General features: G+C 49.3%; 3 protein-coding genes across 6 annotated transcripts in view; 2 read left to right on the top strand and 1 right to left on the bottom strand.

Annotated features, from left to right (window-relative positions):
* Positions 1-5,437, top strand: part of LOC134635693 (DENN domain-containing protein 4B-like) — a 29,120-nt gene extending 23,683 nt beyond the window's left edge. For both annotated transcript variants that reach the window (XM_063485160.1, XM_063485159.1), the window contains one exon: positions 2,919-5,437. In XM_063485160.1, the coding sequence (XP_063341230.1) occupies positions 2,919-3,064 (146 nt within the window). In that variant the 3' untranslated portion in view covers positions 3,065-5,437. The remainder of the gene's footprint in view (positions 1-2,918) is intronic.
* A 657-nt stretch (positions 5,438-6,094) lies between these two features.
* Positions 6,095-15,599, top strand: kiaa0319 (KIAA0319 ortholog). Its single transcript, XM_063485161.1, has 16 exons — positions 6,095-6,289; positions 7,165-7,222; positions 8,904-9,550; positions 9,629-9,716; positions 9,887-9,985; positions 10,362-10,496; positions 10,577-10,736; positions 10,812-10,960; positions 11,061-11,212; positions 11,422-11,560; positions 11,645-11,804; positions 11,880-12,016; positions 12,113-12,235; positions 13,350-13,440; positions 13,516-13,607; positions 14,081-15,599. Exons 2-16 carry the CDS (start codon positions 7,180-7,182, stop codon positions 14,236-14,238), a joined length of 2,373 nt encoding a protein of 790 aa, XP_063341231.1. The 5' UTR covers positions 6,095-6,289; positions 7,165-7,179; the 3' UTR covers positions 14,239-15,599.
* aldh5a1 (aldehyde dehydrogenase 5 family, member A1 (succinate-semialdehyde dehydrogenase)) lies at positions 14,696-21,686 on the bottom strand. 3 transcript variants are annotated; one of them, XM_063485163.1, is made up of 10 exons: positions 19,909-21,066; positions 18,549-18,632; positions 17,561-17,731; positions 17,299-17,415; positions 17,040-17,183; positions 16,811-16,954; positions 16,586-16,744; positions 16,326-16,489; positions 16,168-16,226; positions 14,696-15,847 (listed from the first exon to the last, which is right to left on the bottom strand). In XM_063485163.1, exons 1-10 carry the CDS (start codon positions 20,197-20,199, stop codon positions 15,636-15,638), a joined length of 1,545 nt encoding a protein of 514 aa, XP_063341233.1. In that variant the 5' UTR covers positions 20,200-21,066; the 3' UTR covers positions 14,696-15,635. The 3 variants fall into 3 exon arrangements, with proteins under 3 accessions (XP_063341233.1, XP_063341235.1, XP_063341232.1); XM_063485165.1 differs by lacking the exon at positions 17,561-17,731 and having other exon boundaries at positions 19,909-21,686; XM_063485162.1 differs by lacking the exons at positions 18,549-18,632; positions 19,909-21,066 and having other exon boundaries at positions 17,561-18,542.
* Positions 21,687-22,953: the final 1,267 nt, after the last annotated feature.

Here is a 22,953-nt window from a genome sequence, read left to right as displayed (position 1 = left end):
CCATCCACCCAATCCATTCATCCATCCACCAATACATGCATCCATCCACCCATGCATCCACCCATCCTGTCATCCATCCATACATCTAATGTTCCATCCACCCATCCATCACTAAATTGATGGTGCTACCTCTTGGAGTCCACCATTTAATCTCCTAACACGTCATCAGGAGGTGTAGCCTGGTTTCAGATGATCTCCACACAATCAATTTAATTCAGTTTTATTTATACAGCGCCAAATCACAACAACAGTCGCCTCAAGGCGCTTTATATTGTACAGTAGATACAGAGAAAAACCCAACAAGAGTACAATAACCTCAGTTTGATCTGAATTAAGAAGCAGAAAGTTAGCGGCCATCCAGGTCTTTATGTCTTTAAGACATTCCTGGTACATAGCCGATTATTAGAGATAGGTTGATCATATTTAAGATTGAAGCATTAATTAATGGCAGGACTTCTTTGAGCAGTTTTGTAGGAATGGGGTCTAAAAGACACGTTGATGGTTTGGAGGAAGTAATTATTGAAGTTAACTCAGAAAGATCGATTGGAGAAAAAGAGTCTAAATGAATATCAATGGTACTGAAAGTAGCTGTAGATAATATTACATCTGTGGGATGATTATTGGTCATTTTTTCTCTAATGGTTAAAATTTTATTTGTGAAGAAGTTCATGAAGTCATTACTAGTTAACGTTAAAGGGATGGTTGGCTCAACAGAGCTCTGACTGTTTGTCAGCCTGGCTACAGTGCTGAAGAGAAACCTGGGGTTGTTCTTATTTTCTTCAATCAGTGACGAATAGTAAGATGTTCTGGCTTTGTGGAGGGCTTTCTTATAAAGCAACAAACTATTTCTCCAGGCTAAATGATGATCCTCTAAATATGTGACACGCCATTTCCTCTCCAGCTTACGAGTTATCTGCTTTAGGCTACGTGTTTGAGAATTATACCACGGAGTCAGGGACTTCTGATTTGAGGCCTTAGTTTTCACAGGAGCTACAGTATCCAGAGTCGTACGTAGTGAGGAGGTAAAATTATTAACCAGATGATCGACCTCTGTTGGAGTAGCGCTCAGATAGCTGCCCTGCTCTATGTTGGTACAGGGCATTGAAGATGATAACAGTGGGTGGATTATATTCTTAAACTTAGTTACAGCACTTTCAGAAAGACATCTACTGTGATAAAGTCTACTCTCCACTGCTGTGTAATCAATTATTGTAAATGTAAATGTTATCAGGAAATGATCAGACAGCAGAGGGTTTTCAGGAAACACTGTTAAATGTTCAGTTTCTATGCCATATGTTAAAACAAGATCTAGAGTGTGATTAAAGTGGTGGGTGGGTTCTTTTACATTTTGAGAGAAGCCAATTGAGTCTAATAACAGATTAAATGCCATGTTGAGGCTGTCATTTTTAGCATCTACATGGATGTTAAAATCACCCACAATAATTATTTTATCTGAGCTGAGCACTAAATCAGATAAAAAGTCTGAGAAATCAGAGAGAAACTCTGTGTAAGGCCCAGGTGGACGATAGATAATAACAAGTAAGACTGGTTTGTGAGTTTTACAGCTGGGGTGGACAAGGCTAAGCATCAGGCTTTCAAATGAATTAAAAGTCTGTCTGGGTCTTTGGTTAATTAATAGACTGGTGTGAAAAATTGCTGCCACACCGCCCCCTCGGCCTGTGCTTCCAGGTTTCTGGTAGTTAGAATGATTCGGGGGTGTTGATTCATTTAAACTAACATAATCATCCTGCTGCAACCAGGTTTCTGTAAGGCAGAGTAAATCGATTGATCAATTATTAAGTCATGTACTAACAGAGACTTGGAGGAGAGAGACCTAATATTTAATAATCCACATTTCACTGTTTTACTCTTTGGTTCAGATGTGGATTCTGTATTGTTCTTTCTTTGTGATTTTTTTATGTTTAAGTTGTTTGTTGGTGGTTTTTGGTTTGTTTTTTGTCTGTTTGGGAGCTGACACAGTCTCAATGGAGATGGGTTTTTGGGGGGGTAGCAGGAGGAGAGAAGCTGCAGAGAGGCGTGTAAGACTGCAACTCTGCTTCCTGGTCCCAACTCTGGATAGTCAGATTTTGGGGGGTTTAATAAATTGGTCCATATTTCTAGAAATGAGAGCTGCTCCATCCAAAGTGGGATGGATGCCGTCTCTCCTAACAAGACCAGGTTTCCTCCAGAAGGTTTGCCAATTATCTATGAAGCCCACATCGTTTCTGGGACACCACTCAGACAGCCAGCAATTTAAGGAGAACATGCGGCTAAACATGTCACTCCTGGTCTGATTGGGGAGGGGACCAGAGAAAACTACAGAGTCCGACATTGTTTTGGCAAAGTTACACACCGATTCAATATTGATTTTAGTGACCTCCGATTGGCGTAACCGGGTGTCATTACTGCCGACGTGAATTATGATCTTACTGTATTTACGTTTACCCTTAGCCAGCAGTTTTAAATTTCCTTCAATGTCGCCTGCTCTGGCCCCTGGAAGACAGTTGACTATGGGACACATGTGTTACACGTGTCCTGTGGAAGGTAAAGACAGGATATCAGGGAGTAAGAGCCAAACCGTGAGGCCCTGCAGGGCTTGAAGATCGCTCCTGCTCAGGTCCATCCTCCTGTCGTGTCGCTCTGCAGCACGACTGAGGCCGATTCTTAGGAGTTCCTCGAGGCACCGTCAGCAGACATGTTCATGCTGATGTGTGGAGACTGCTCCCAGTAGAACAGAGTAACTGGTTAAACAGTGTTAAATCAGAGGAAGCACACGACTTTGAGGGCTGGTCCTTTACATAGGTGTGGTCTGTAGTTCAATCACAGACTTGCAGATTTTAACCTTCGTCATCTCTGAGGCCAGCTGTTCGATGGTAACTCCTCCTCTCTCTCTCTCTCTCTCTCTCTCTCTCGTACAGCGGCGTTCGATAAGAAGTACAAGGCGGCGTACTCTCGACTCAGCGGTACTCTGGGTCGGGAGGAGCTGCGGAAGAAGCGAGCACAGCCTCCCAGCCCGAAGGCCATCGACTGCAGACGCAGCTTCCACCCGCCTCTCGAATGCTGAAACGGGTCCTGGTGACTTCCCGCTCGTTCATCCCTGTGAAGGGAAAACGGCGAGCCTTCGGATCCCCGCTGCCTTCACCTGCTCGTGTTCTTCACCTCTCTGCTGCCTCCAGGTGGAGGTCGGAGTGTCGCGCTCCTTCCTGTCCTGTCCTTCTTTTGCCTCATCGGTGTGAATCCAGACGCTCTACGGCTCCATCAACGATCCTGAAAGTAGATCCGGCAGCAGGAGACAAAAGGAACGCACTTCTCTCAGCAGCATTCTGAGCCGTGATTGGTGCAGCGTCGAAGGCGAGGGCTCGTTAGAAGCTCGGGCTGGGCTGCCTGATTTAAAGATGCACTGCATGGTCACGGGCGAGCCTCACGGTTTGTTTTTAAAGCGTGGTCGAGAAGGACGTTTTTTATTAGTGTTTTTGCACGACTCATGGTGCTGGGAGTCTTCCAGAAGATGGTCATCCCGTCACAATGAAGCTGCAGTTTGAGTCTTTCCATGTGACCACAGAGGCCAAAGTGAGGACACAGGAAATGGCAAAAAACCCCAAACCTCTCAGATCCTCCAGTCACCGCTGGATTCCCTCTGTAGCTTTGTGGTGCTGGTGCACATCAGCGAAGCCGACCCAGAGAAGTGCGACTGAAGCAGGTGACCTGACACGAGCTTCCACGGAGGCGGAGCGAAAGTCTCGGAGAGCGAGTTAGCAAACTAAGTACAACAGCGGTCACCTGTAAAACCCGACCAGCGACAAAGATCACCGATCATAAAGAGTAGAATAACCTCCCACACTCATCCACCGCCCGCTGCCTGACCTCCACGATGAAGCTTGAACTATTTCCTGTTAGAATCCAGATGGCAGTACAGGAAGTTCCCCTCATCATCTCTGTTTGGACCTGGAGACTCACCTGGAGGCCCGACGCACTCATTCGGGAAGTGCTGTGTGATGTGAAATCTGTATTATAACAAAGTGTAGATATTTATGGCTCTAATAAAGCAGAGGGTGTAATAAACAGGTTGTGTTTCAGCGGCAGAATGCAGAGCAGAGCTTTTTGATGGAGCTCAGCGACTCAGCATTAAGGCTGAAGAGGAAAGAGGAGGGATTTAATGCTCGAAAGCTTCGCTGGTTTCAGCTCAGAGCGTCTGGTTTGGGACGAGCGAGGTCAGAGTTAATAAACGATCCAATTTACAGACAAGTTCCCCTTGAAGGCGTCGCCTTCTCCTTCCTGTCTGCCCCGCGAGCACCAGCAGCTACCCTAGACAGGTCAGGCCTGACCGAGGAATCCGCAGATCCAGATGATTAGAATCCTGAATCGCTCCGTCACGTCTCTGATGGTCTTCAAGTTGTACCAGGAGCATTTAGCCTGCATGGGGTCTTTTATCTTGAAATGTGGCTTGTTTCTGACTTCCTGTTCTCCTTGTCTGCTCTGAGTAGCTTGGTGTGGTTTCTGTCAAAAATAGCACCCCTGCTTATTTTGAGCAGCAGGAGTCAGGAGTGTCGCATCACTGTGGCCACAGCGTTCTGAGTAAGACACCTGACCTGATCTGAGAGCTCATTGGTTGTTCAGATAAGCAGTGGGTGGAGCCTCTGCAGATCTTTTGTTTGGTTTTTTAAATATTAAAAACCAAAAAACTTCACATTTCCTTTTGAGGCCATGATCGCTGCACGGCTGATGTTTTTGTTGGGTTGTGTGTGATTGTCCTGAACCAGATGCTCAGCGGTGCAATGGAGCATGCTCAGTTTGTGACCTGATGCACATTCATGTCTGGTCTGTCAGCTGACCCACAAAGCTAACAGTTTGCTCTAGGGCGTCTCAGCAGCAGCAGGAATCAAACCGGCGACTTCTCGCCCTCTGTTGAAACCTGGTGGAGGTCATGTGGGACCTTCTGTTATTTCCAGCTTCATATTTTTAGTGTCATGGAGCGGCTTTGCATGATTCACAGTTCAAAATAATCCTCCTGTGTCAGGGCTCAGCCCCTCAATCACCCTCTGCTTTGGCTACTGTCTCTTAAGATGCCACCTTTCCTCTGATTGGACAGCTTGCAGAAGCACGCGGAGGGGCAGATGGCTGAATAAATGTGAGTTTCTGGTTTACGGGGGCGCACTGTAACGTGTTATGAGACTAAAGCACGCTCACGCTGACAACTGCTTCATCAGTGAAATTGTACCTGCTGCAGCCGAGCGCCCCGGAGCCAGGCGTGAACTTCAAACTGTGGTTAAACTCGTTTGACATGATGAGTCTTTAACCAGCCAGCTGACCGCCTGTGGTTAGAGCCGGCTCAGGCGGGCGTATTTAAACTGATATTGTGTTTGCTGTTGTAATTTATAAATGCTCGTGATTTCAGTTGTAAATGTTTTTTTAAGAAAACAAATAAAAGTGAGCAGAGTTTGCAAATACATTAAATTTATGGATTTATGTTTGATATTTCACAGCTGGACGCGGGCTGGACTTCGACCGTTGTGAAACTTCCACGTTAGCATTTTAGCGAATCTCTCTTTGAACTGGAGCTTCCGTAACCTCACAGCATGGTCACATGACGTTATTAAAAATAGTCAAAAGCTCAGACGTCCAATTCAGGTGAAGCTAGCAGGTGGAGCCGCTGCCTGTCAGTCAAACAGGCCACGCCCCAAATGAGAACTTTAAGCCTTAATACAATTTAAGAGTAGAACAGAATAGAATTTATTTTATTTTTATTGTCATTTTGCTCCACGCCAACTGTGCAGGAATAAATAACACACGAGAGAGAAAATAAAGGCACACAATGGAGGGCAAAGAGCAAATTAATGCAGTTCATTTAATCCGCAACGGAACTGTACCCTACAAAATAAAAGCATAGTTGGGTTTCGAAATTTCCAGTAAAGGACAAAACTTTTCAAACAAAGATAAATGTGTTTAAATTGCGTTACATGAAGCAGATATCCATTAAAAAGCCTCCAGTGTACGCTCGCTCTCTGTTCATTTCCCCTGACATGGTGCTGATATAACGGTTTCATTTCAAACGCTAGCATTTGTAGGGTTTATTTTGAAAGGTGTGACCGGATGTGTATGCTTGTGATTTTCTCGAACTCGACGGCGCTCGTGCTTTCTCAGCATGACAGTGTGAGCAGGTAAATCTTTGTGTTTGAACCCCCACCGCTGAGTCCAGTATGAGGCCCGCGGGGCTGACGGGGTCCGGCCGGGAGGAGCACTGAGGAGCCGAGAGGCCTGCTGGGAGGCCTGGAGCGCCGGCAGGAGTGAGGTGCGTTACATCCAGGTTAATAATAACCCGCGCGCCGTTTGCGGGTTCCATAATAAAAACCCGCAAACGGCGCGAGGACGGTGTAATCGGTAAACGGGCGAACACTGTGACGTCTGCTTTTGTCTCGGAGCGGTAAAATGTTAAAAACAGCGACATTTGACGGCAGGTGTTGGATTCTCATCGTAATCTGCGCTGTTAGCCTTCATCGTGCAGAACTACATTTAAAAATCCGCAAAATTATAGATTTTTATTCAGTAGATACAAATAAATCAGATGACTAACGTGAATTCAGTTTTCTTTCACTACGTGCAGCGATTCGGCTCGTTTATAAGTGGTGGTGCTTTTTTCCTGCCTCGTCCTGTTTATCAGGTTTCCCTCAAACTGCCTCACAGAGTTTGATTTTTTAGCGCAAGGTTTCGGGTTTACTGGCCTAAACCTATGCCGAATTAAAGAATGACTAATCTGGGTGCTTCAATTTTCATGAATAAAGCTTCATCTTTTATCAATATTTACTTATAAATAATGAAACATAAACTAGTAATTTTCTGAATGGTACCCTGAGGAGCGTGGAACAGCCAGAGCGGTGCCCGGGATGTGATTTTTGTGCTTTTAGCTCCTGATAAACAAGCCTGTGTTTGCTTCATGGGGAGATTTTTTTTAAATCAAATCAGGTTTTTTGGCCTCACGGGCCGAAGCTGCGTTTGTTTTCAGTGACAGCGTGGCGTCTTCGTGCTGCTGGGCGGGGCTCCAGGTGGCGCTGTCCACCGTGACGGTGCTGAAACCGTGCAGGGAGGACTACGTCACTGCTGACGGTTCGTTTTAAGGTGTGTGAGGAGCAGCGATGATTTTTAACCCGCTGTGATCGATCGTTTCAGGCTGAAGGACCAACCATGTGGGACAACATGCTTCTGCTACTGATCCACGCGGTGGAAGGTAAAACCATTTAGAAACCTGCAAATGTGGACGTGTTAAAAATGTCAGCATGGATTAAAACGTGTCATACCCAGGACTGTTTAACCAGTGTTGGGAAGGTTACTTTTAAAATGTATCCCACTACAGATTACAGATTACATGCCCCAAAAGGTATTTTGTAACGTATTCCGTGACGTTACTCAATGACAGTAACGTATTCTGAATACTTTGGATTACTTAATATATTATCATGCCTTTTACAACTACATGAATGTACTATTGCTGTGTGATTTATTACTATTACTGAAGGTTACTCTCCATACCAATACCAACCAGATGTTTAAATCTTAATATAAATGAGTAACAGTAGGTGGACATTAGGTAAGGCTGCACTTTTTGCAGCGATCTATTCCGCGCGTATATAAAACAGGTCCGCGGCTCCGAACCGTAGTAAAGGGACCTCTGGCTAATACGTCGGGTTCGTGTCGGGCTCGTAGCTGAAAACTAGCTTTACTTTGTTGTCTGGGTCAACTTTGCTAGCAGAGACAGAGAGAGGCGTTGAAAGGCTGCTCCAACAGAACTTATTGTTTCAGAGGAAAACACGAACACAGCGTACAGTCGAGTCTTAATAGCTTACTTACAACTGGGCTCGTCAGGCACTCTTCTTGGCTGCAGTGGTTATTATTATATTTACATGCTTCCAGCTCCCGTTTCTGCTCGGTGACAGCTCGTACTTTTCCTTTCTCTCCCTCCCTCGCTCACAGACACATAACGTGTATGGCAGTCCATTCTCCCTGCAGCACGGACTACACTGCCCATGAGGCTACATGCTTTAGGGCCATGCCTGTAACACTCTGCCTATTGCCTTCATATTAAATCATTTTTTTGAACAATCATTTTAAAAAATATTTCTTCCCGTCATTATGCGGCCGCATGTAGAGGTGACATGGGCCGTTAGATTGTGACACAGACATTAGAGCCTCTTAATGCGTGTTTGGTTTGGGTTTCCACCGGCGTGGAAACTAAAAATAGAGAGAGCATAGCCTAACATATGAAACAGGAAGATACCGCCGTGTAATCCATTTATTTCAACAAAGTAACTGTATTCTGAATACCACCTTTTTAAACGGTAACTGTAACAGAATACAGTTACTCATATTTGTATTTTAAATGCATAACGACGGCACATGTATTCCGTTACTCCCCAGCACTGTGTTTAACACACTTTAATTCATGTATTTAAACTAAAATTTTGAACTTGCCAGCCTGTAATCTTATTCTGGTGATGGGAGAAAACTAAAGGATCAATTATAAGTGTGCAGCAAAGACACAAAGAGAAGGACAGCAGGCTCCGTGGTGTTTCCCCTCAGACGATCAGACTTGTAAAAAGCTGACTTCATCTTAATCTGTGAGGGCGGAGCATCATTTATGGTAGGGTATGCAGTGCAGTGAAGCTGAGCTGCCTTTATACTGCCCCTTGCAGTATAAAGCTCAGACGTCTGCAGGCTGCAGGTGTGTCTGCAGGCTGCAGGTGTGTCTGCAGGCTGCAGGTGTGTCTGCAGGCTGCAGGTGTGTCTGCAGGCTGCAGGTGTGTCTGCAGGCTGCAGGTGTGTCTGCAGCGAGCGGACGCCCGCAGTTCATCAGGAAAAATGTAAAGCTGTCTCTCTTCGCATGCATCTTATTAAACCTGTTTCTCTTGCAGCTGCAGTGGCATCTCAGTGCTGGCAGGGGGCGACCTTCTCCGAGGCCGTGGTGTCTCCCGTGGTCGAGAGCAGCGGTATTCTGCGGGTGCCTGGCGTGTCGTCCCTGCCGCAGTGTGTGGCAGCGTGCTGCGACCTGCCCGGCTACGACCTGGCGTGGCTGTTCGAGGGCCGCTGCTACGTGCTGAGCTGCCAGCAGAGGGAGAACTGCCAGCCCCGGCAGACGCCTGGCGCTGACTCGTTCCTCGCCTTCCTGCGACGTCCATCCCCGCAGACGCTGGTGCTTCAGTCCCTGGTGAGGGGGGAGCCGTACGGCGGGCGCTGGAGGCCCCTCTCACGCTCGTCTGAGGCGCCCGGCGACTTGGAGGCCCTGAAAGATCTCTCCCTGTTCGACACACCACATCGAGGCTTCCCAGACCCCGGGATGCTGGATGTCGAGTACTCAGAGGACAGCCAGGAGGAGAGGGGCGGAGCCAGCCCAGAACAAGAGACCAATCAGCCGCCTTTGAAAGGGGGGGCCAGCTTCAATCAATCAGAAGCTGAGGATGGTCCAGAGAGGAGGCCGACAAAGAGCAGCGCGGCCCTGAACGTGAGCCGGGGAGAGGAGGGTGGGGCCAAGAGACCGACGGAGGTGACACCACAGGAATCGGTGAGTTCAGAGCGTGAGCTCATGTGATAACTGTCTCCATGGAGACCAGTATGCAGCCTGTCATTGTTCTCCCTACAGACGGAGAGCAGCTCCACCTCTCCACCCCTGAGACCCGAGACCAGCTTAGCTCCAGCCCACACCCCCAGCAGCACCACAGCAAACCCAGGTAAGCACCTCCGTCAGGTCAGGTCAGGTCAGGTCAGGTCACACCTCTGTCAGGTCGCAGGTTCACTCCAGTTCATTGTTTTAAAGATAAACTTTAGCAAACGTGTCTGAGGAGCGTCAGAGGTCCTGTCCCTCTGACCGGTGGAGCAGTAACTTGTCCTCCACATGCAGCTCCACCCCTGCTGGTGTCTCTTGGAAACCCCGTAGAAGCGACCACAGTGAAACCCGCCATTCCAGCTGCTCCTGAACCTACCAGCAGACCCACGTCAGGTGAGTTTATGACTAAAAAAATTTTGTTCAACATTTGATCTTTTTTTTGATATTTTTATTTAGTAATTTTTAAGGAAAAACATTTTATTGAGTTCATGTGAGCCAGAGGAGTCGCCCCCTGCTGGTCACTGTAGATAGTTCACGTTAAACCACAGACTGTCGCAGGGCTTCTGAGATGTAGGAGTGTAGTTACTGCTCAGGAGAAACTTTGTGGATGTGGTGGTTGGAGGTGACTCATTTTAATAAGTGGGTGGTGTTCACCTGAGACAGTGTGAAGGTCAAAGTTCAGTTTAAAGACAAACAGGTGACCTCAGAGAGACCAGGTGAGAAAGCAGGTAAATGAAAGGAAGAATTTAACCTTCAGTTTCTCGCACAGACGCTGTGAAGGTGCTTCAGTCTGCAGCCGGAACTCCACCTTCCACCACCCACCTGACTGTGACCTCTGACCTTACTACCTCAACCTTGTCAGCAGCCAGCTTTAACCCTACGACGGCAGCGACTGAGTCAGCAGGTAAACTCAACGGGTTTAATGCTTCTGTGGCTTCACACCGATTTCACACCGTCTCTTTAAACCTCCTCTCACTTTTCCAGCTTCAGCGTCGGTGTCACAGGTTGGAGGGTCAAACCGCGGTCCAGTGGCCGTCGTGGGCCCCGACAGGAGCCTGTCTCTCCCGGTGAGCAGCTTGCTGCTCAACGGCAGCGGCAGCAGTGACGACAGCGGCATCGTCAGCTACCGCTGGGAGGCGGTCAGGTAAGTCTGGAGGCTTTTTTCATGTTTCTGTGACTGAAAGATCAAATTTGTTCGGTCGGGTTTCGTGTTTTCCAGCGGGCCTTCCGGGCTGAGGCTGGACGACGCAGATCAGCCCGTCGCCACAGCCTCAGGGGTTCGGGCGGGGCGCTACACCTTCAGACTGACCGTCTCTGACCAGGAGGGGGCGACAGACAGCGCCTCGCTGACCGTCAAAGTCCCAGAAGGTGAGCAACTCGGTGTTATTCAGGGAAGGCGGAGCTCTTCCTGTCAGACTCGTTTAAATCACAAACGCGTTAATCTAAGGTCGTCTGCTTCCTCCTGCAGCCAGTAGTTTTCTTCCGGTCGCCCACGCCAGCGGTAGCCACTCACTCACTCTGCCCAACAACTCTCTGGTCCTCAGAGGCTCGGTCACCAACGCCGATCAGACCACGGTCCACTTCCTGTGGACCCGAGACAGCCAGAGTCCTGCTGCTGGGGTGAGTTCCGACCGGCGCTGTGGCGGTTTACGTAAGAATGAGTGTGACGCTTCAAATCAAACTTTATTAACGAGCGCAGGTGACCCGCGGGAAAAACATCTTAATCTAACTGCAGTGATTAAACTTTAGTTTAAATCAGTGACGGCTGATCGACCTCGCACTGGGGGAAACACTGTGTGTGTGTGACCTTTGACCTTTGCTGGTTCCAGGACGTCCTGTACGGCTCGGATACTCAGCCCTCGCTCTACCTCGCCAACCTGGTCGAAGGCACCTACCTGTTCCAGCTGAAGGTGACCAACGCGCAGGGGCGCTCCGGCTCCGCCACGGCCACCGTGGAGGTGCGACCAGGTGAGGCTGAAAGCTCGCCGTTCGTCCCGTTTTGTTTTACCCGGGTTTGTGCCGACGCAGGCGTGTTGTCCCACGTGTCCGCAGAGCCCGGCGGCGGCGAGCAGGTGGAGCTGGAGATGCTGGTGTCGGTGTCTCAGGTGAGCGTGGCTCAGAGAGACACGGTGGTCCGACAGCTCGCCGCTCTGATCCACGTCCTCGACAGCGACCTCCACGTGCGAGCGCTGCAGGGACACTCCCACATCAGGTACCCGCACGCGCCGCGGACTTGCCACTCCACGTGCCGGCTCGCCATAACCTGTGATGTTTTCTCTGCTTGCAGCACTGTGTTGCGGTTCTCCGTGCGCGGCGCCTCGGGGCCCCTCTCCGCCTCCCGATTGGTCGGCGTGCTGCGCAGCCAGCTGCTCTTCGAGAAGAGCGACTACCTGCTGTTCAGAGTCCTGAGGGTGGACACCGTCTGTGAGTCCAGCCGGGGCACGGCTCACCTGTAACACCTGTGCACTCAGAGAGGGGCAGGGCGTTTGTCTGGGTTTAACACGCTCGTTTTTCCCTCAGTGTGTCTGCTCAGCTGTTCGGGGCGTGGTCAGTGCGATCCAATCACCAAGCAGTGTGCCTGCGACCCCTTCTGGACCGAGAACCTGATTCGTCGTTACCTTGGCGACGGAGAGAGCAACTGCGGTAAAGTCTGATTTGTAGTCTTCACGTGGGCGGGTCTATCGTGCATTGTTTACAGCGGTGCTGAAACCCAGGACTGGGGCGTGACAGACCCGCCCAGGTGTTCGCACTTTTCACGACACTTCTTTATTGCGGCCGTCGACTTACACACGCAGCTGCAGCTTTGCAGCGGATGCGCATATTATTAATGTAACTGCAGCGAATTTCTTTGTTCCGCTGTGAAAGTGATTCTGATGTTAAACATGACTGTTCTGCCCGGTAACTGTGCGCCACACCCTGAGTTAGTGTCGTCACTCATTCATCATCATCATCACCTTTATTTATAAAACACTTTAAAACAACCACAGCTGACACAAAGTGCTGTACATTGGAACTATATAATAAAATTACATAAGATATAAATAAAAGCCAAATAAAAGAAAAAGTAAATTAATTAAATAACTAATTTACTTAGAAGAGAAACTAAATCTCACTGAGGTTAGAAGCCATTTCAGACTCAGTGTGAAAACTCTGATCGTTTATCAGCACATATCCATGTTTCATATCTATAAACCAAAGCTGACACTGTGAGCCTTCATCAGAGGTCTGAGCATCACAGCAGACGTCTTTGTGTCAAAGTCACTGAGGATAAAACATGAAGCAGCTTTTCCTGTTCTGGCTTTTTATAGCAGAGAACCTTCAAAATATTCTGCAGTCGATCAAAAACTGAAGCAAACCACGAATCAACACGTGAACCTGATGCTGCTGAAGTGAAGCAGAGCCACAGAGGTTTGATTACAGACACAGCTGAGCAATCATTGAAGTCTAAATGTCTTCAGTTTGAACAGCAGAGATGAGGCTTTGCTGTCAGAGGCCGACAGACCGAGCACAGCAGCAGAGCAGCAGAGAATAATGCAGAAGACAGAGATTTGATGGTAAACTGGTCTCTGAGTGCACTGAGGGAGAGAGCTCTTTTTATTCAAACTAAAATTGAGTTGAATTAAAGCTGGCCTCCAAACGAGCAGTGAAGCCTGTGCGCACACCTGTAAATGCACCTGTACGCGTCACACAGCACAGCAAACATTCAGGTGAAGTTCCACACGAGCCACTGACCCTGTTGGCTGTGCTCCTCTGACAGAGTGGAGGGTCCTGTACGTCATCCTGACCAGCTTCGTGCTCGTCGTCCTCATCCTGTCGCTCGGCTGGACGTTCATCTGCTGCTGTAAGAGGTGAGGACGCCGCTGCAGGTGATAGACTGATCCCAGGTGTGTTTCTGTGTGTGAACTGGTCTCTGCTGCTTTCAGGAGACGACAGACCAAAGCGAGGAAGAAAACCAAATACACCATCTTGGACAACATGGACGAGCAGGAGAGGGTGGAGCTCCGCCCCAAATTCAGTGAGTCACATTGCTACAGTCCGCCTGCGGAGGCTGTCCAGGTCGGCCTGCGGCGGCGTTCTTCTTGGTTCATGAAGTCGTTTCATCTTCGGTTCTCAAACCTGATTGCGACTCAGTCGTCACCTTGGAGGCGGTCCTGCGGGGTCGCTGATTCGCTCTGCAGCTGTCACGTGACCAGGGTGTGGTCCTTACCCAGGTGACCCATGCGTTCTCCTAAAGAATTCCCACCTTGGATCATGTGACTGAGTTCAGCTCAGCGACCCTCGGGACCTCAGGTAAGAGGAGAGTCGTCTTCATGAACCAAAACGAAGCCGCCTCCTTCTTTTAAAGCGCCTGACTGTTCCCACGTTCCTGGGAATGTCCGCTGTTCTTTAGAGCAGACGTTTCCCCGGAGCGGCGGGAGGTCGTCCTCCATCTTTATTCAATAATTGAGACTTAAACCGGTGACCCCCGCTGACCTTTCCCCTGTGCAGGTATCAAGCACCGCAGCACGGAGCACAACTCCAGCCTCATGATGTCTGAGTCGGAGCTGGACAGCGACCAGGACACCATCTTCAGCCGCGACCGGCCGGTCCGCAGCAGGAACCGCATCAGCGCCATGGCCGCCCGCAACGGCGACGCCTTCGGATGAGGGGACGGCCGACCTCTCGCAGACGCAGAATGGTGCATTCTGGGACGTGTATGAGAGACCACATTACCCAGAATTCCAGAGAATGCTAACATGTCCCATTTCAAAGGACGCGAGGAACTCGAGACCTGGAGGACGGACGCGTGTCTGCTCGGACAGATAAGAGGAAGAGCAAGAGGGCGGGACACATCAGGCATCGCATCACACCACCGCCAGATTCACAGCTGTGAGCTCGTTAGCTAACAGAGCGCTCACCAGGAAACACGGCAGAGTCAGCTGACGACGGCGATGGGAAAGAAAACTTGAGCCCGGGTCACAGACGCCGTCCGCCAGGTTAAACTTCATCAGCGTTTGTTGGCTAACGAGGAGCAGCGTGTGAATCAGACAGTTTTTAATGTGAAACTGTGACGAAGGACGTGAGCCGACACCTCCGACATAAAAACACCCACACAGCTCGAAGTAACACAGACTCGTCTTTAATGTAGTCCCACATACAAAATGTACACATGAACTTTGACCCCATCAGCTAAAGTTACAGAGACAAACATCCAGTTATTAAACTGCTACAGATTTCATTAAAATGTTACGAGAACGTTTCACACGAGTCGACAGGTTTGCACCCATTCATGTTCTCATGGCTCCATGCGGCGCCCGGCTGTCGCTCTGTCGGCTTCGTTTCCAAAGAATCAGGCGCGTCGCTCATCACGTACATCATTTCTTTAGGAATGAATCAAGTATTCTGATTCAGGAGCTTTATGGACACTCGCTGCGCCACGGGTGAAGCAGAAAATAATTTTTAAAAACAAGTTTCATCACATTTATTCATTAATTTTCAATGGTCCAATGTGGCGGTTTGTTAGCCCCTCCCCTTCAGGTTACAATCCCTTAACACTGATAGCAAAACCAGCCAATCACAGCAGACAGGGCAGATAAACGGACTGAGTAGCGCCTCCTACTGGTGTAAGTTTAGGTAGTTCAACCAGTCTGAGAGACGGGTTCAGATAGGTTTAAACACCCGTGTGGCGAGCGACTGACCAACCCGTTTCTGGTTCGTGTGCTGCAGGGAGGCCGGCGCTCTGACGGCGAGGCTGAAATACTTTGTAATGGTGAACTTTTGTGCTTTTCACGTAACTTTGTTTCGTGTTTAGTTTGGTGGGCGGGACCATCGTGTAATATGACAAGCATAAGCAGCCAATCAGAAAAGCTTTGCGCTGATGCCGATTGTGTGAGCATAGAAGCGAGGAGCGACAGCTGATTCAAAATGTGATTTACAAAGTCCTGGGTTGGACGTTTTTGATCCTGCATGAATTCAAACTTTATTGAAAGAGTTATCACGTGTTAATAAAAGAGTCCGACCACCTCCACTGAGTCACAGCTTTTGTACCGCCTCCTCTTCCTCCTCATGGTTTGAGGCCTCCAAAGCACACGTACTTCACTTCCAGGTACTCGTCGATGCCGTACTTGGAGCCCTCGCGGCCCAAACCGGATTCCTTCACCCCGCCAAACGCGGCCTCTGCCGTGGACAGCAGCCCCTCATTGACGCCGACCATCCCCACCTCCAGCGCCTCCGCCACCCGCCAGATCTGACTCACATCCTGTGAGTAAAAGTAACCTGAGAACAAAGGAGGAGGTTAGAGCTATGAGGCACCGCCACGTGAACCTTTCTTCTACAGGGTCAGACGTTAAAGTTAAAGTCGGCCAAGCTGGAATCCAGATGAGACGTCGCTAAACTAACCGCAAATATTCACGGTGAAATTGATTTCCTGTCACATTTCCTCATTTGTCCACACGGGGCGAGAAAAAAAACATAATGAGGCTAATTTACAGTTCTGAGTCCTGCTCTCAGAAACCGACACGTTTGTGACGATGCATGAACAGCCCGCGATCTGCAGTGTAGGAACCAATCGGCTGCATGCACGCAGGTGGACTCACCTGCCAGCCCGACGCTGGTCGCGTTAGCAACAGCCAGAGCCTCCTCCTCCGTGTTAAACCTGCAGATCAGACACAGGTGAGCTCAGACGGCTTCACAATAAACAAGAATCTGCGTCTAGCCGGGATTAAGCCCGTCTCGATCATCTGTCTGGACTCGCCTGATGACGGGCACGAGCGGCCCAAAGGTTTCCTCCTTCGTGCACAGCATGTTGGCGGTGACGTCGGCCAGCAGAGTCGGCTCCATGAAGGAGCCGTCGAGGCGCTTCCCGCCTTTTACCACCTTCGCTCCGCGGGACACGGCGTCCGAAATCTGATGTAGCACCTGGGGGGCAGAGACGGCGTTCAGCGGCGTGCTGGTGCGGTCTTTAAATAAACTTCAGTCATTTATCGTCGGCAGTAACGTGGAAACGGTGTTTACCTTCTCTGCGGCGCGGGCGTTGATGAGCGGCCCCTGCGTGGTGTCGGGCTCCGAGCCGTGACCCAGACGCAGCTCGGCATCCATCGCTTGCCCCAACTTTTCCACGAAGCGATCGTAGACGGCGCTCTGGACCAGAAACCGGTTCGAGCACACGCACGTCTGCAGGAAGAAGAAGCGTTAGCGTGCACAATGGTGGCGTTCACCTGCAGCAGGAGATACCCTCACCTGGCCCGAGTTCCTGAACTTGGATGCCATGGCTCCGCCCACCGCTTTGTCAAGGTCTGCGCTGTCAAACACAATGAAGGGGGCGTGGCCACCCAGTTCCATAGATACCTTCTTCACAGTGTCAGCGGCCATTTTCAGCAACACCTGAAACCGAAGTTTTATTTAAAGAACAGTTTCTGCTTTTTATGTGGATCTTACCCGCAGCCAGCAGGCGGCGCTGCGCTCTGACCTTCCCGGTCGCCGTGGATCCAGTGAAGGAGATTTTAGCCACCAGAGGGTCGGTGCAGAGGACCTGCCCGACCGAGGGCGTCGACTCTCTGGAGCACGGAACCACATTAAACACCCCTGCCGGGATCCCCGCCTGCTCTGCCAGCTGAGGGGGAAAAAAAAACAAAAAAAACACACCAAAACACAGGAAGTGACTCAACAATGTGTGTCCCACGAGGAAACAAAGTGCCGACCTTTATCCAGATGTTTGACGTACTCACCTCTGCCAAAGCGAGAGCCGACAGCGGCGTGTCCTCAGCTGGTTTAACCACCACCGTGCAGCCGGCAGCCAGTGCAGCGCCGACCTTCCTGGTGATCATGGCGCTGGGGAAGTTCCACTGGAAACGACCAAAAGCACCATTAAATTCTTTGCAGGACGTCATGTGATGTATTCATTAGGGGTGGGTTTTGATTATCGATTTATCGATTAAAATCAATTCTAGCTTGGATAACGCGATATCGATTCATTAACGAGCTGCTCACCGGTGTGATGATGGAGGCCACGCCCACCGGCTGCTTTAGGAGGAGGACCTTTCTGTCTTTGGCTGGAGACGGCACGATGTCACCGTAAACTCGCCGCGCCTCCTCAGAAAACCACTCGAGGAAGGAGGCGGAGTACGAGATCTCCCCGAGAGACTCGCGCATCGGTTTACCCTGCAGCACAAGCACGCAGACGCAGAGACACGCACGCAGAGACACACGCAGACGCAGAGACACACACGCAGAGACGCAGACGCAGAGACACACGCAGACGCAGAGACACACACGCAGAGACACACGCAGACCCAGAGACGCAGACCCAGAGACACACACGCAGAGACGCAGAGACACGCAGACGCAGAGACACGCACGCAGACGCAGAGACACGCACGCAGAGACACGCACGCAGACGCAGAGACACACACGCAGAGACGCAGAGACACGCAGACGCAGAGACACGCACGCAGACGCAGAGACACGCAGACGCAGAGACACGCACGCAGACGCAGAGACACGCACGCAGAGACACGCACGCAGACCCAGAGACACACACGCAGAGACGCAGAGACACGCAGACGCAGAGACACGCACGCAGACCCAGAGACGCGCACGCAGAGACACGCACGCAGACGCAGAGACACACGCAGACCCAGAGACACGCACGCAGAGACGCAGACGCAGAGACACGCACGCAGAGACACACGCAGACGCAGAGACACACACGCAGAGACGCAGACGCAGAGACACACGCAGACGCAGAGACACAAGCAGACCCAGAGACGCAGACGCAGAGACGCACGCAGCAGGATGAAGATGAGTGTTTGTTACAATAAACACTTTTACAAAAACTTCTTGAGGTTTTCTTATTTCGTAAAACAAACATTTTAAAGTAGTATTTATTTGAAAAGTACTACAGTACAAGTACTCACTCGTTGCTGACATGTACTGCATGTTCAGGTGTCCTACAGGTGAGTTCATGTTTCATACTCACACATTCAAACGTGATCAGCTGGGCGAGCTCATCTTTGTGCAGCGTCAGCAGCTCGAACCATTTCCTTAGCAGGACGCTCCTCTCCTGCAGGACGACCAATCAGAGCACAGCACGGGTCACCTGCACGCCTTCATCATCACATCTAACCGTTCACACCTGTCCCCCCACCAACATGCTTCATTCACATTGATGGAGACTCGAAGAGAGAACTTTAGTTTCATCAACAACACACAAACTATTCTCTCATTTACAAAACAATATATAAACTTTATCAGAGAAAATACTCTGAAAAAGTTTAAAGTGAAGGACCAGAGTGAGGACACATCCAGTCCTGAGTTTGCTCCTGTAGATTTCCGTCCCTGCTCGTTGGTTCATCCTTCAGCGGGTCACCTCCTGTGTTGGTGACTGTATGAAGGTGGAGCTCAGTCACCCTGCTGACCTTTAACAGCCGGACTTTGTGTCTGCACTGAGGGAAACATTAGCCTGTGAGGCTGCGAGCGTTTAAACATTTAACCCAGCTCAGCGGCATCCACACACTCACTGCTAACGTCTCTAAGAACAAGAACCTCACAGCAGATAACGGCATTAAACACCTGCTGTCCACCAAACTCCGTTCAAATATGTCGTAATTGTAGTGTGTGCTGTTAGCGGGGAAACTCTGCGTCTCCTTACTGCAGCCTTTGTGTTTTGTGACTGTTTAAGGGCCGCTGCTCCTCTCGGCTCACATGTCTGTCTCCTGTCTGCGAGTCATTCTTCACCTTTGATCACTTGGATCTGGTTTGTGCACATCCGCTCCGAGTGGCGCAGCAGCAGGAAGACACTTGTTAAAGTTTGGGTTTAGTGTAAAAACTGATTTCTGTGAATTATGAGTTAACCGAATAAACATTTCCAAACATTTAATGTTTACGAAAGCTGTTTGACACCACACTGAGTCAATATTTATAATTTAAGGTAAATTTATAGTTTTTTAGTGGAGTACGGAGGGCGGAGAAGGCCATAAAACAAAGTTTGGGATTTGTGTGAAAATCCCTAAATCAGGTGGTTTCTGTGTTAGCCGTATTAAAGTCTGACGTGTGTGTATAAAATGATTGAGGTAAACTCCGTCATTCAATATCAATCATTTGCTTAAGAGTTCCAGGCTTTGAGTTGAGTACGGAGGGCAGAGAGTCCAATTTAAACAGTGAAACCTGCACATATCGTAGTATCCGGTGAATTTTATGATATCCGAATAAATGTCTGGCTTCAGTCAGTCGGGAAGATGCCAGCGTTGGGTTGTTTCGTTTAATTTTCAGGGCGGAAATGCGACATTAATTTTAAATAGTCGGTTTTTAAAGTGGAGTTCTGTGAGAGCGCAGCCTACCTTGGCCGTGTACTGCTTCCAGGAGTGAAACGCTTTGTACGCAGCGTCCACCGCCTGCTTGGCCTCCGCGGGGCCGCAGTCCGACACCCGGGCTATCTCCTGTCCGGTAGCCGGGTCTAGGACGGGGAACACCGAGGCAGCGGAGATCCAGCGGCCATCCACGTAGCCCTGGGTCCGGAGGAGCGGAGCGGAGACATCCAGGCTGTAGCTTCGGTGCATGGCGGCGGGCAGGCCGGGGAGGAGCTGCCGGAGGAAGCAGCGGGTCTTCAGCACGCAGACAGCAGCGGACATACCGGGGGGTGTGCAGGCGGGGAGCCGGACTCTGTGCTGGATGTTTGATCCGTTCCTCCGCGCAGGTCTGCAGCTCGAGCCTCCTGCGGCTTTCCGTCGGTTTCAACCGGTGCCACAGTCACGTGACTCCGTTCAAACGCAGTGGGCCTTCCGCCCGGAGAGCCCTGTCTCCACCCGGGACAAGTTTGTTTTTAACACACATACCCACATCAGTACCATCATCATCATCATCGTCGTAACATGATCAGAAGAATAGAATAAAGGTGAAAAAGAGTGAAGCTCAGTGATGGTTACCAGCAGGTCTGAGGTTATGCTGCTGATATTCTCTCTTCAGCCTCCATCAGCATCTCCCACAGTGGTCTAATGAAGCCGAGCCACGGCCTAGTTCAGCTGGCACAGTCTGAGAGAGGAGTCTCATCCACACTCCGAACCCACGGTGAAGAAGGTGTGCAGGTGTGTCAGGGACCTTCCTGTAGGAGGACAGGATGGTCTTCTCCCAGTCCAGATACACCTGCGCCCTGCAGCATCCCGATGAAGGAACTGGGATGCTGATGTTTTTGATCATGTGATGTTGTAGGCCCTGGCCCTCTCTTTCCTCCCCCCTCCGCCTCCCAGTAACAGCAGCCTGCTGTCACCCAGTCGGGGTGCTCGGGGCATGACTGCCCCTCCCTCAGTGGCTCGGGCCCTAACCCAACACGTTTAAGCTGCCAGACACAGGTACTGGAACCCTCCAGTGTGATCACGTCTGTGGGTTCAGTGTTGGGATCATCACCATGACAGCCTTAGTCCAGGAGCAACATTGCAGCTTTTATTAGCATTAGCATCACTAGTAAACCAACACGACTTGCTTAAATTTGCCTGACAGCAAACCTAGATTGATAATATTAGGTATGTTATAAAGAAAACACTTCCCATTGGTTCCTGAAGAGTGTTTGATATAAACAAAGGTCCCGCCCCCCACATTGCAAAGGTATGACATCATAACAATGTGATTGATCCCTTGCATGATCATGGTGACGTAGGAACAACGCGGGCTCAGTGTGTTGTACCTTCTTACCGCTCGGTGCACACTGTAGCATCTGCAGCCACCTTATCCAGATTCACCAGAAACCATCACATAACTTTTCTTCTTACAGTTGTGACAGTGTCTGACATGTAGCGTGTGATTCTTAAAATCCATGTAACACCCTGATAAACACGAGGTACAGCTCCCATGTAACTACTTTTATTTCATGTTAATGACTCACTGACATTACTGTAAATTTCTGTACTGAATGTTTTCCCTATATTTCTGTAGAAGGACAGGAGGACGTTGTTTCGATGGCCACAGACACGTGAACACATATGATACTTCCGCTGTTGCAGGCTGACTTTGGTGGATCACCCAAATATCACCCAGCCTGCTGAGTCATATTTGGGTGCCCTCTAGAGGCCACAGTCCATATTACACAGACAGGCCTGCTGTGGATTTTACTTGTGCACGTGGAAAGAGTAAAAATGAGATTTGGAAGTCAGTTTTAATAAAAGTCAAAGTTTCCACTTGTTCTTCTGTTTGGTTGTTGTTTGCTTCACTGTCCTTAAAATAACAGCAAAAGGCACATCTGGATTATTACATAATCAAACACTGACAGGCTTTAATACAGAACAGTTACATGAAGCAATCACTGCAGCAAAGCAAACCTGTGATGAATCAGAGCGTTCTGATTGGATTATTGGACTTCAGTGAAGTGGGGGAGCAAACCGAGGGTTGGGGGTATAATTAAGGAAACAGGAGCTGGCTGTCACCGAACTGTTTCTTGTCTTTCACAAAGAGGTGTTCCAAACACCTGCGTGCTATAAAACATGGCCTAAAAAGGTAAAATGCAAAAAAACCAAGAGCAAGAAGCAAAACAGTGTCAAATATAAAAAGCCCCCCAGAACGGCGCCTTTGTATTTGACACTTTTGTTAAATATCAAACAGTGGTGCTGGAGTTTAAAAGTGTGACTCGGTCATCAGTGTTGGGTGTAACGCGTTACTGTAATTAAATTACTTTTCCACTGAAAAAGTAGAGTAACTAATTACTGTTCATTTTTAGGTATTTTAATTACAGTTACTTACAATGTACTTGCATTACATTGTAAAATAATTAAACTCGCTGAATATCATTATTTAATTTCATTAATTTATCTTCTAAACGTAGAAGTAAACTCTGCCGCTTTAACATCGCTGTAGTGCAGCTGCACGTCATTTCGCCCAGTTTGCTGCATAGTCGTATTCTAAAGCGGAAGCTGTCGGACTCGGCTGAAGCGAGTGGCTGTTTTATGAAGTGGACATATTCCCGTCTCTTCACTTTTCTGAAACAAGCAGACAAGAACATTACAGCAACATGTAAAAACTATCGGCCGCTGCTGCTAGCACGAGTAATCTACTGAAGCGGCTGACACGAGAGCATAGACCAGGGGTCGGCAACCTTTTTGATGACGAGCGCCATCTAAAATTTCCTCAGAAGTCAATGTGTCATATAATTGCATTAGCAATAAATTTAATAACGCTCTATATTAACAGTTGCTGCGCTGAGCGGACAGCTGCTGAAGCATTTGAAGTGTCGGAATGTGGAAATTTCAACATCGCTTGAAAAAACTGCCAGCTAGCAACGTCCCTCTCACCAGTAGGCTAAGTTATTTTTAGCCAATTACAAGTTGAATCTGGTAGTCGGGGTTATTAGCTAACATACCGTCATTAAGAAGCGGCACAACTAATGTGTCTATGCAAGC

The sequence above is a fragment of the Pelmatolapia mariae genome, linkage group LG10_11, assembly GCF_036321145.2.
Source record: "Pelmatolapia mariae isolate MD_Pm_ZW linkage group LG10_11, Pm_UMD_F_2, whole genome shotgun sequence".
In the NCBI taxonomy this organism is placed as follows: Eukaryota; Metazoa; Chordata; class Actinopteri; order Cichliformes; family Cichlidae; genus Pelmatolapia; species Pelmatolapia mariae.
Note: the sequence above shows the minus strand (reverse complement) of the source record. Positions and strands in the feature narration are given on the sequence as shown.

Excerpts from the sequence above, each read along its gene's own strand:
- aldh5a1 (XM_063485162.1), bottom strand. The coding sequence starts at position 18,535 with ATGAACTCACCTGTAGGACACCTGAACATGCAGTACATGTCAGCAACG. Across the intron at positions 16,955-17,039 it reads GATCCACGGCGACCGGGAAG|GTGTTGCTGAAAATGGCCGC; the intron begins GTCAGAGCGCAG and ends CTTCGGTTTCAG. Across the intron at positions 16,227-16,325 it reads CCGCTCGTGCCCGTCATCAG|GTTTAACACGGAGGAGGAGG; the intron begins GCGAGTCCAGAC and ends TCTGATCTGCAG.
- kiaa0319 (XM_063485161.1), top strand. The coding sequence starts at position 7,180 with ATGTGGGACAACATGCTTCTGCTACTGATCCACGCGGTGGAAG. Across the intron at positions 7,223-8,903 it reads ACTGATCCACGCGGTGGAAG|CTGCAGTGGCATCTCAGTGC; the intron begins GTAAAACCATTT and ends TTTCTCTTGCAG. Across the intron at positions 13,441-13,515 it reads TTCATCTGCTGCTGTAAGAG|GAGACGACAGACCAAAGCGA; the intron begins GTGAGGACGCCG and ends TGCTGCTTTCAG.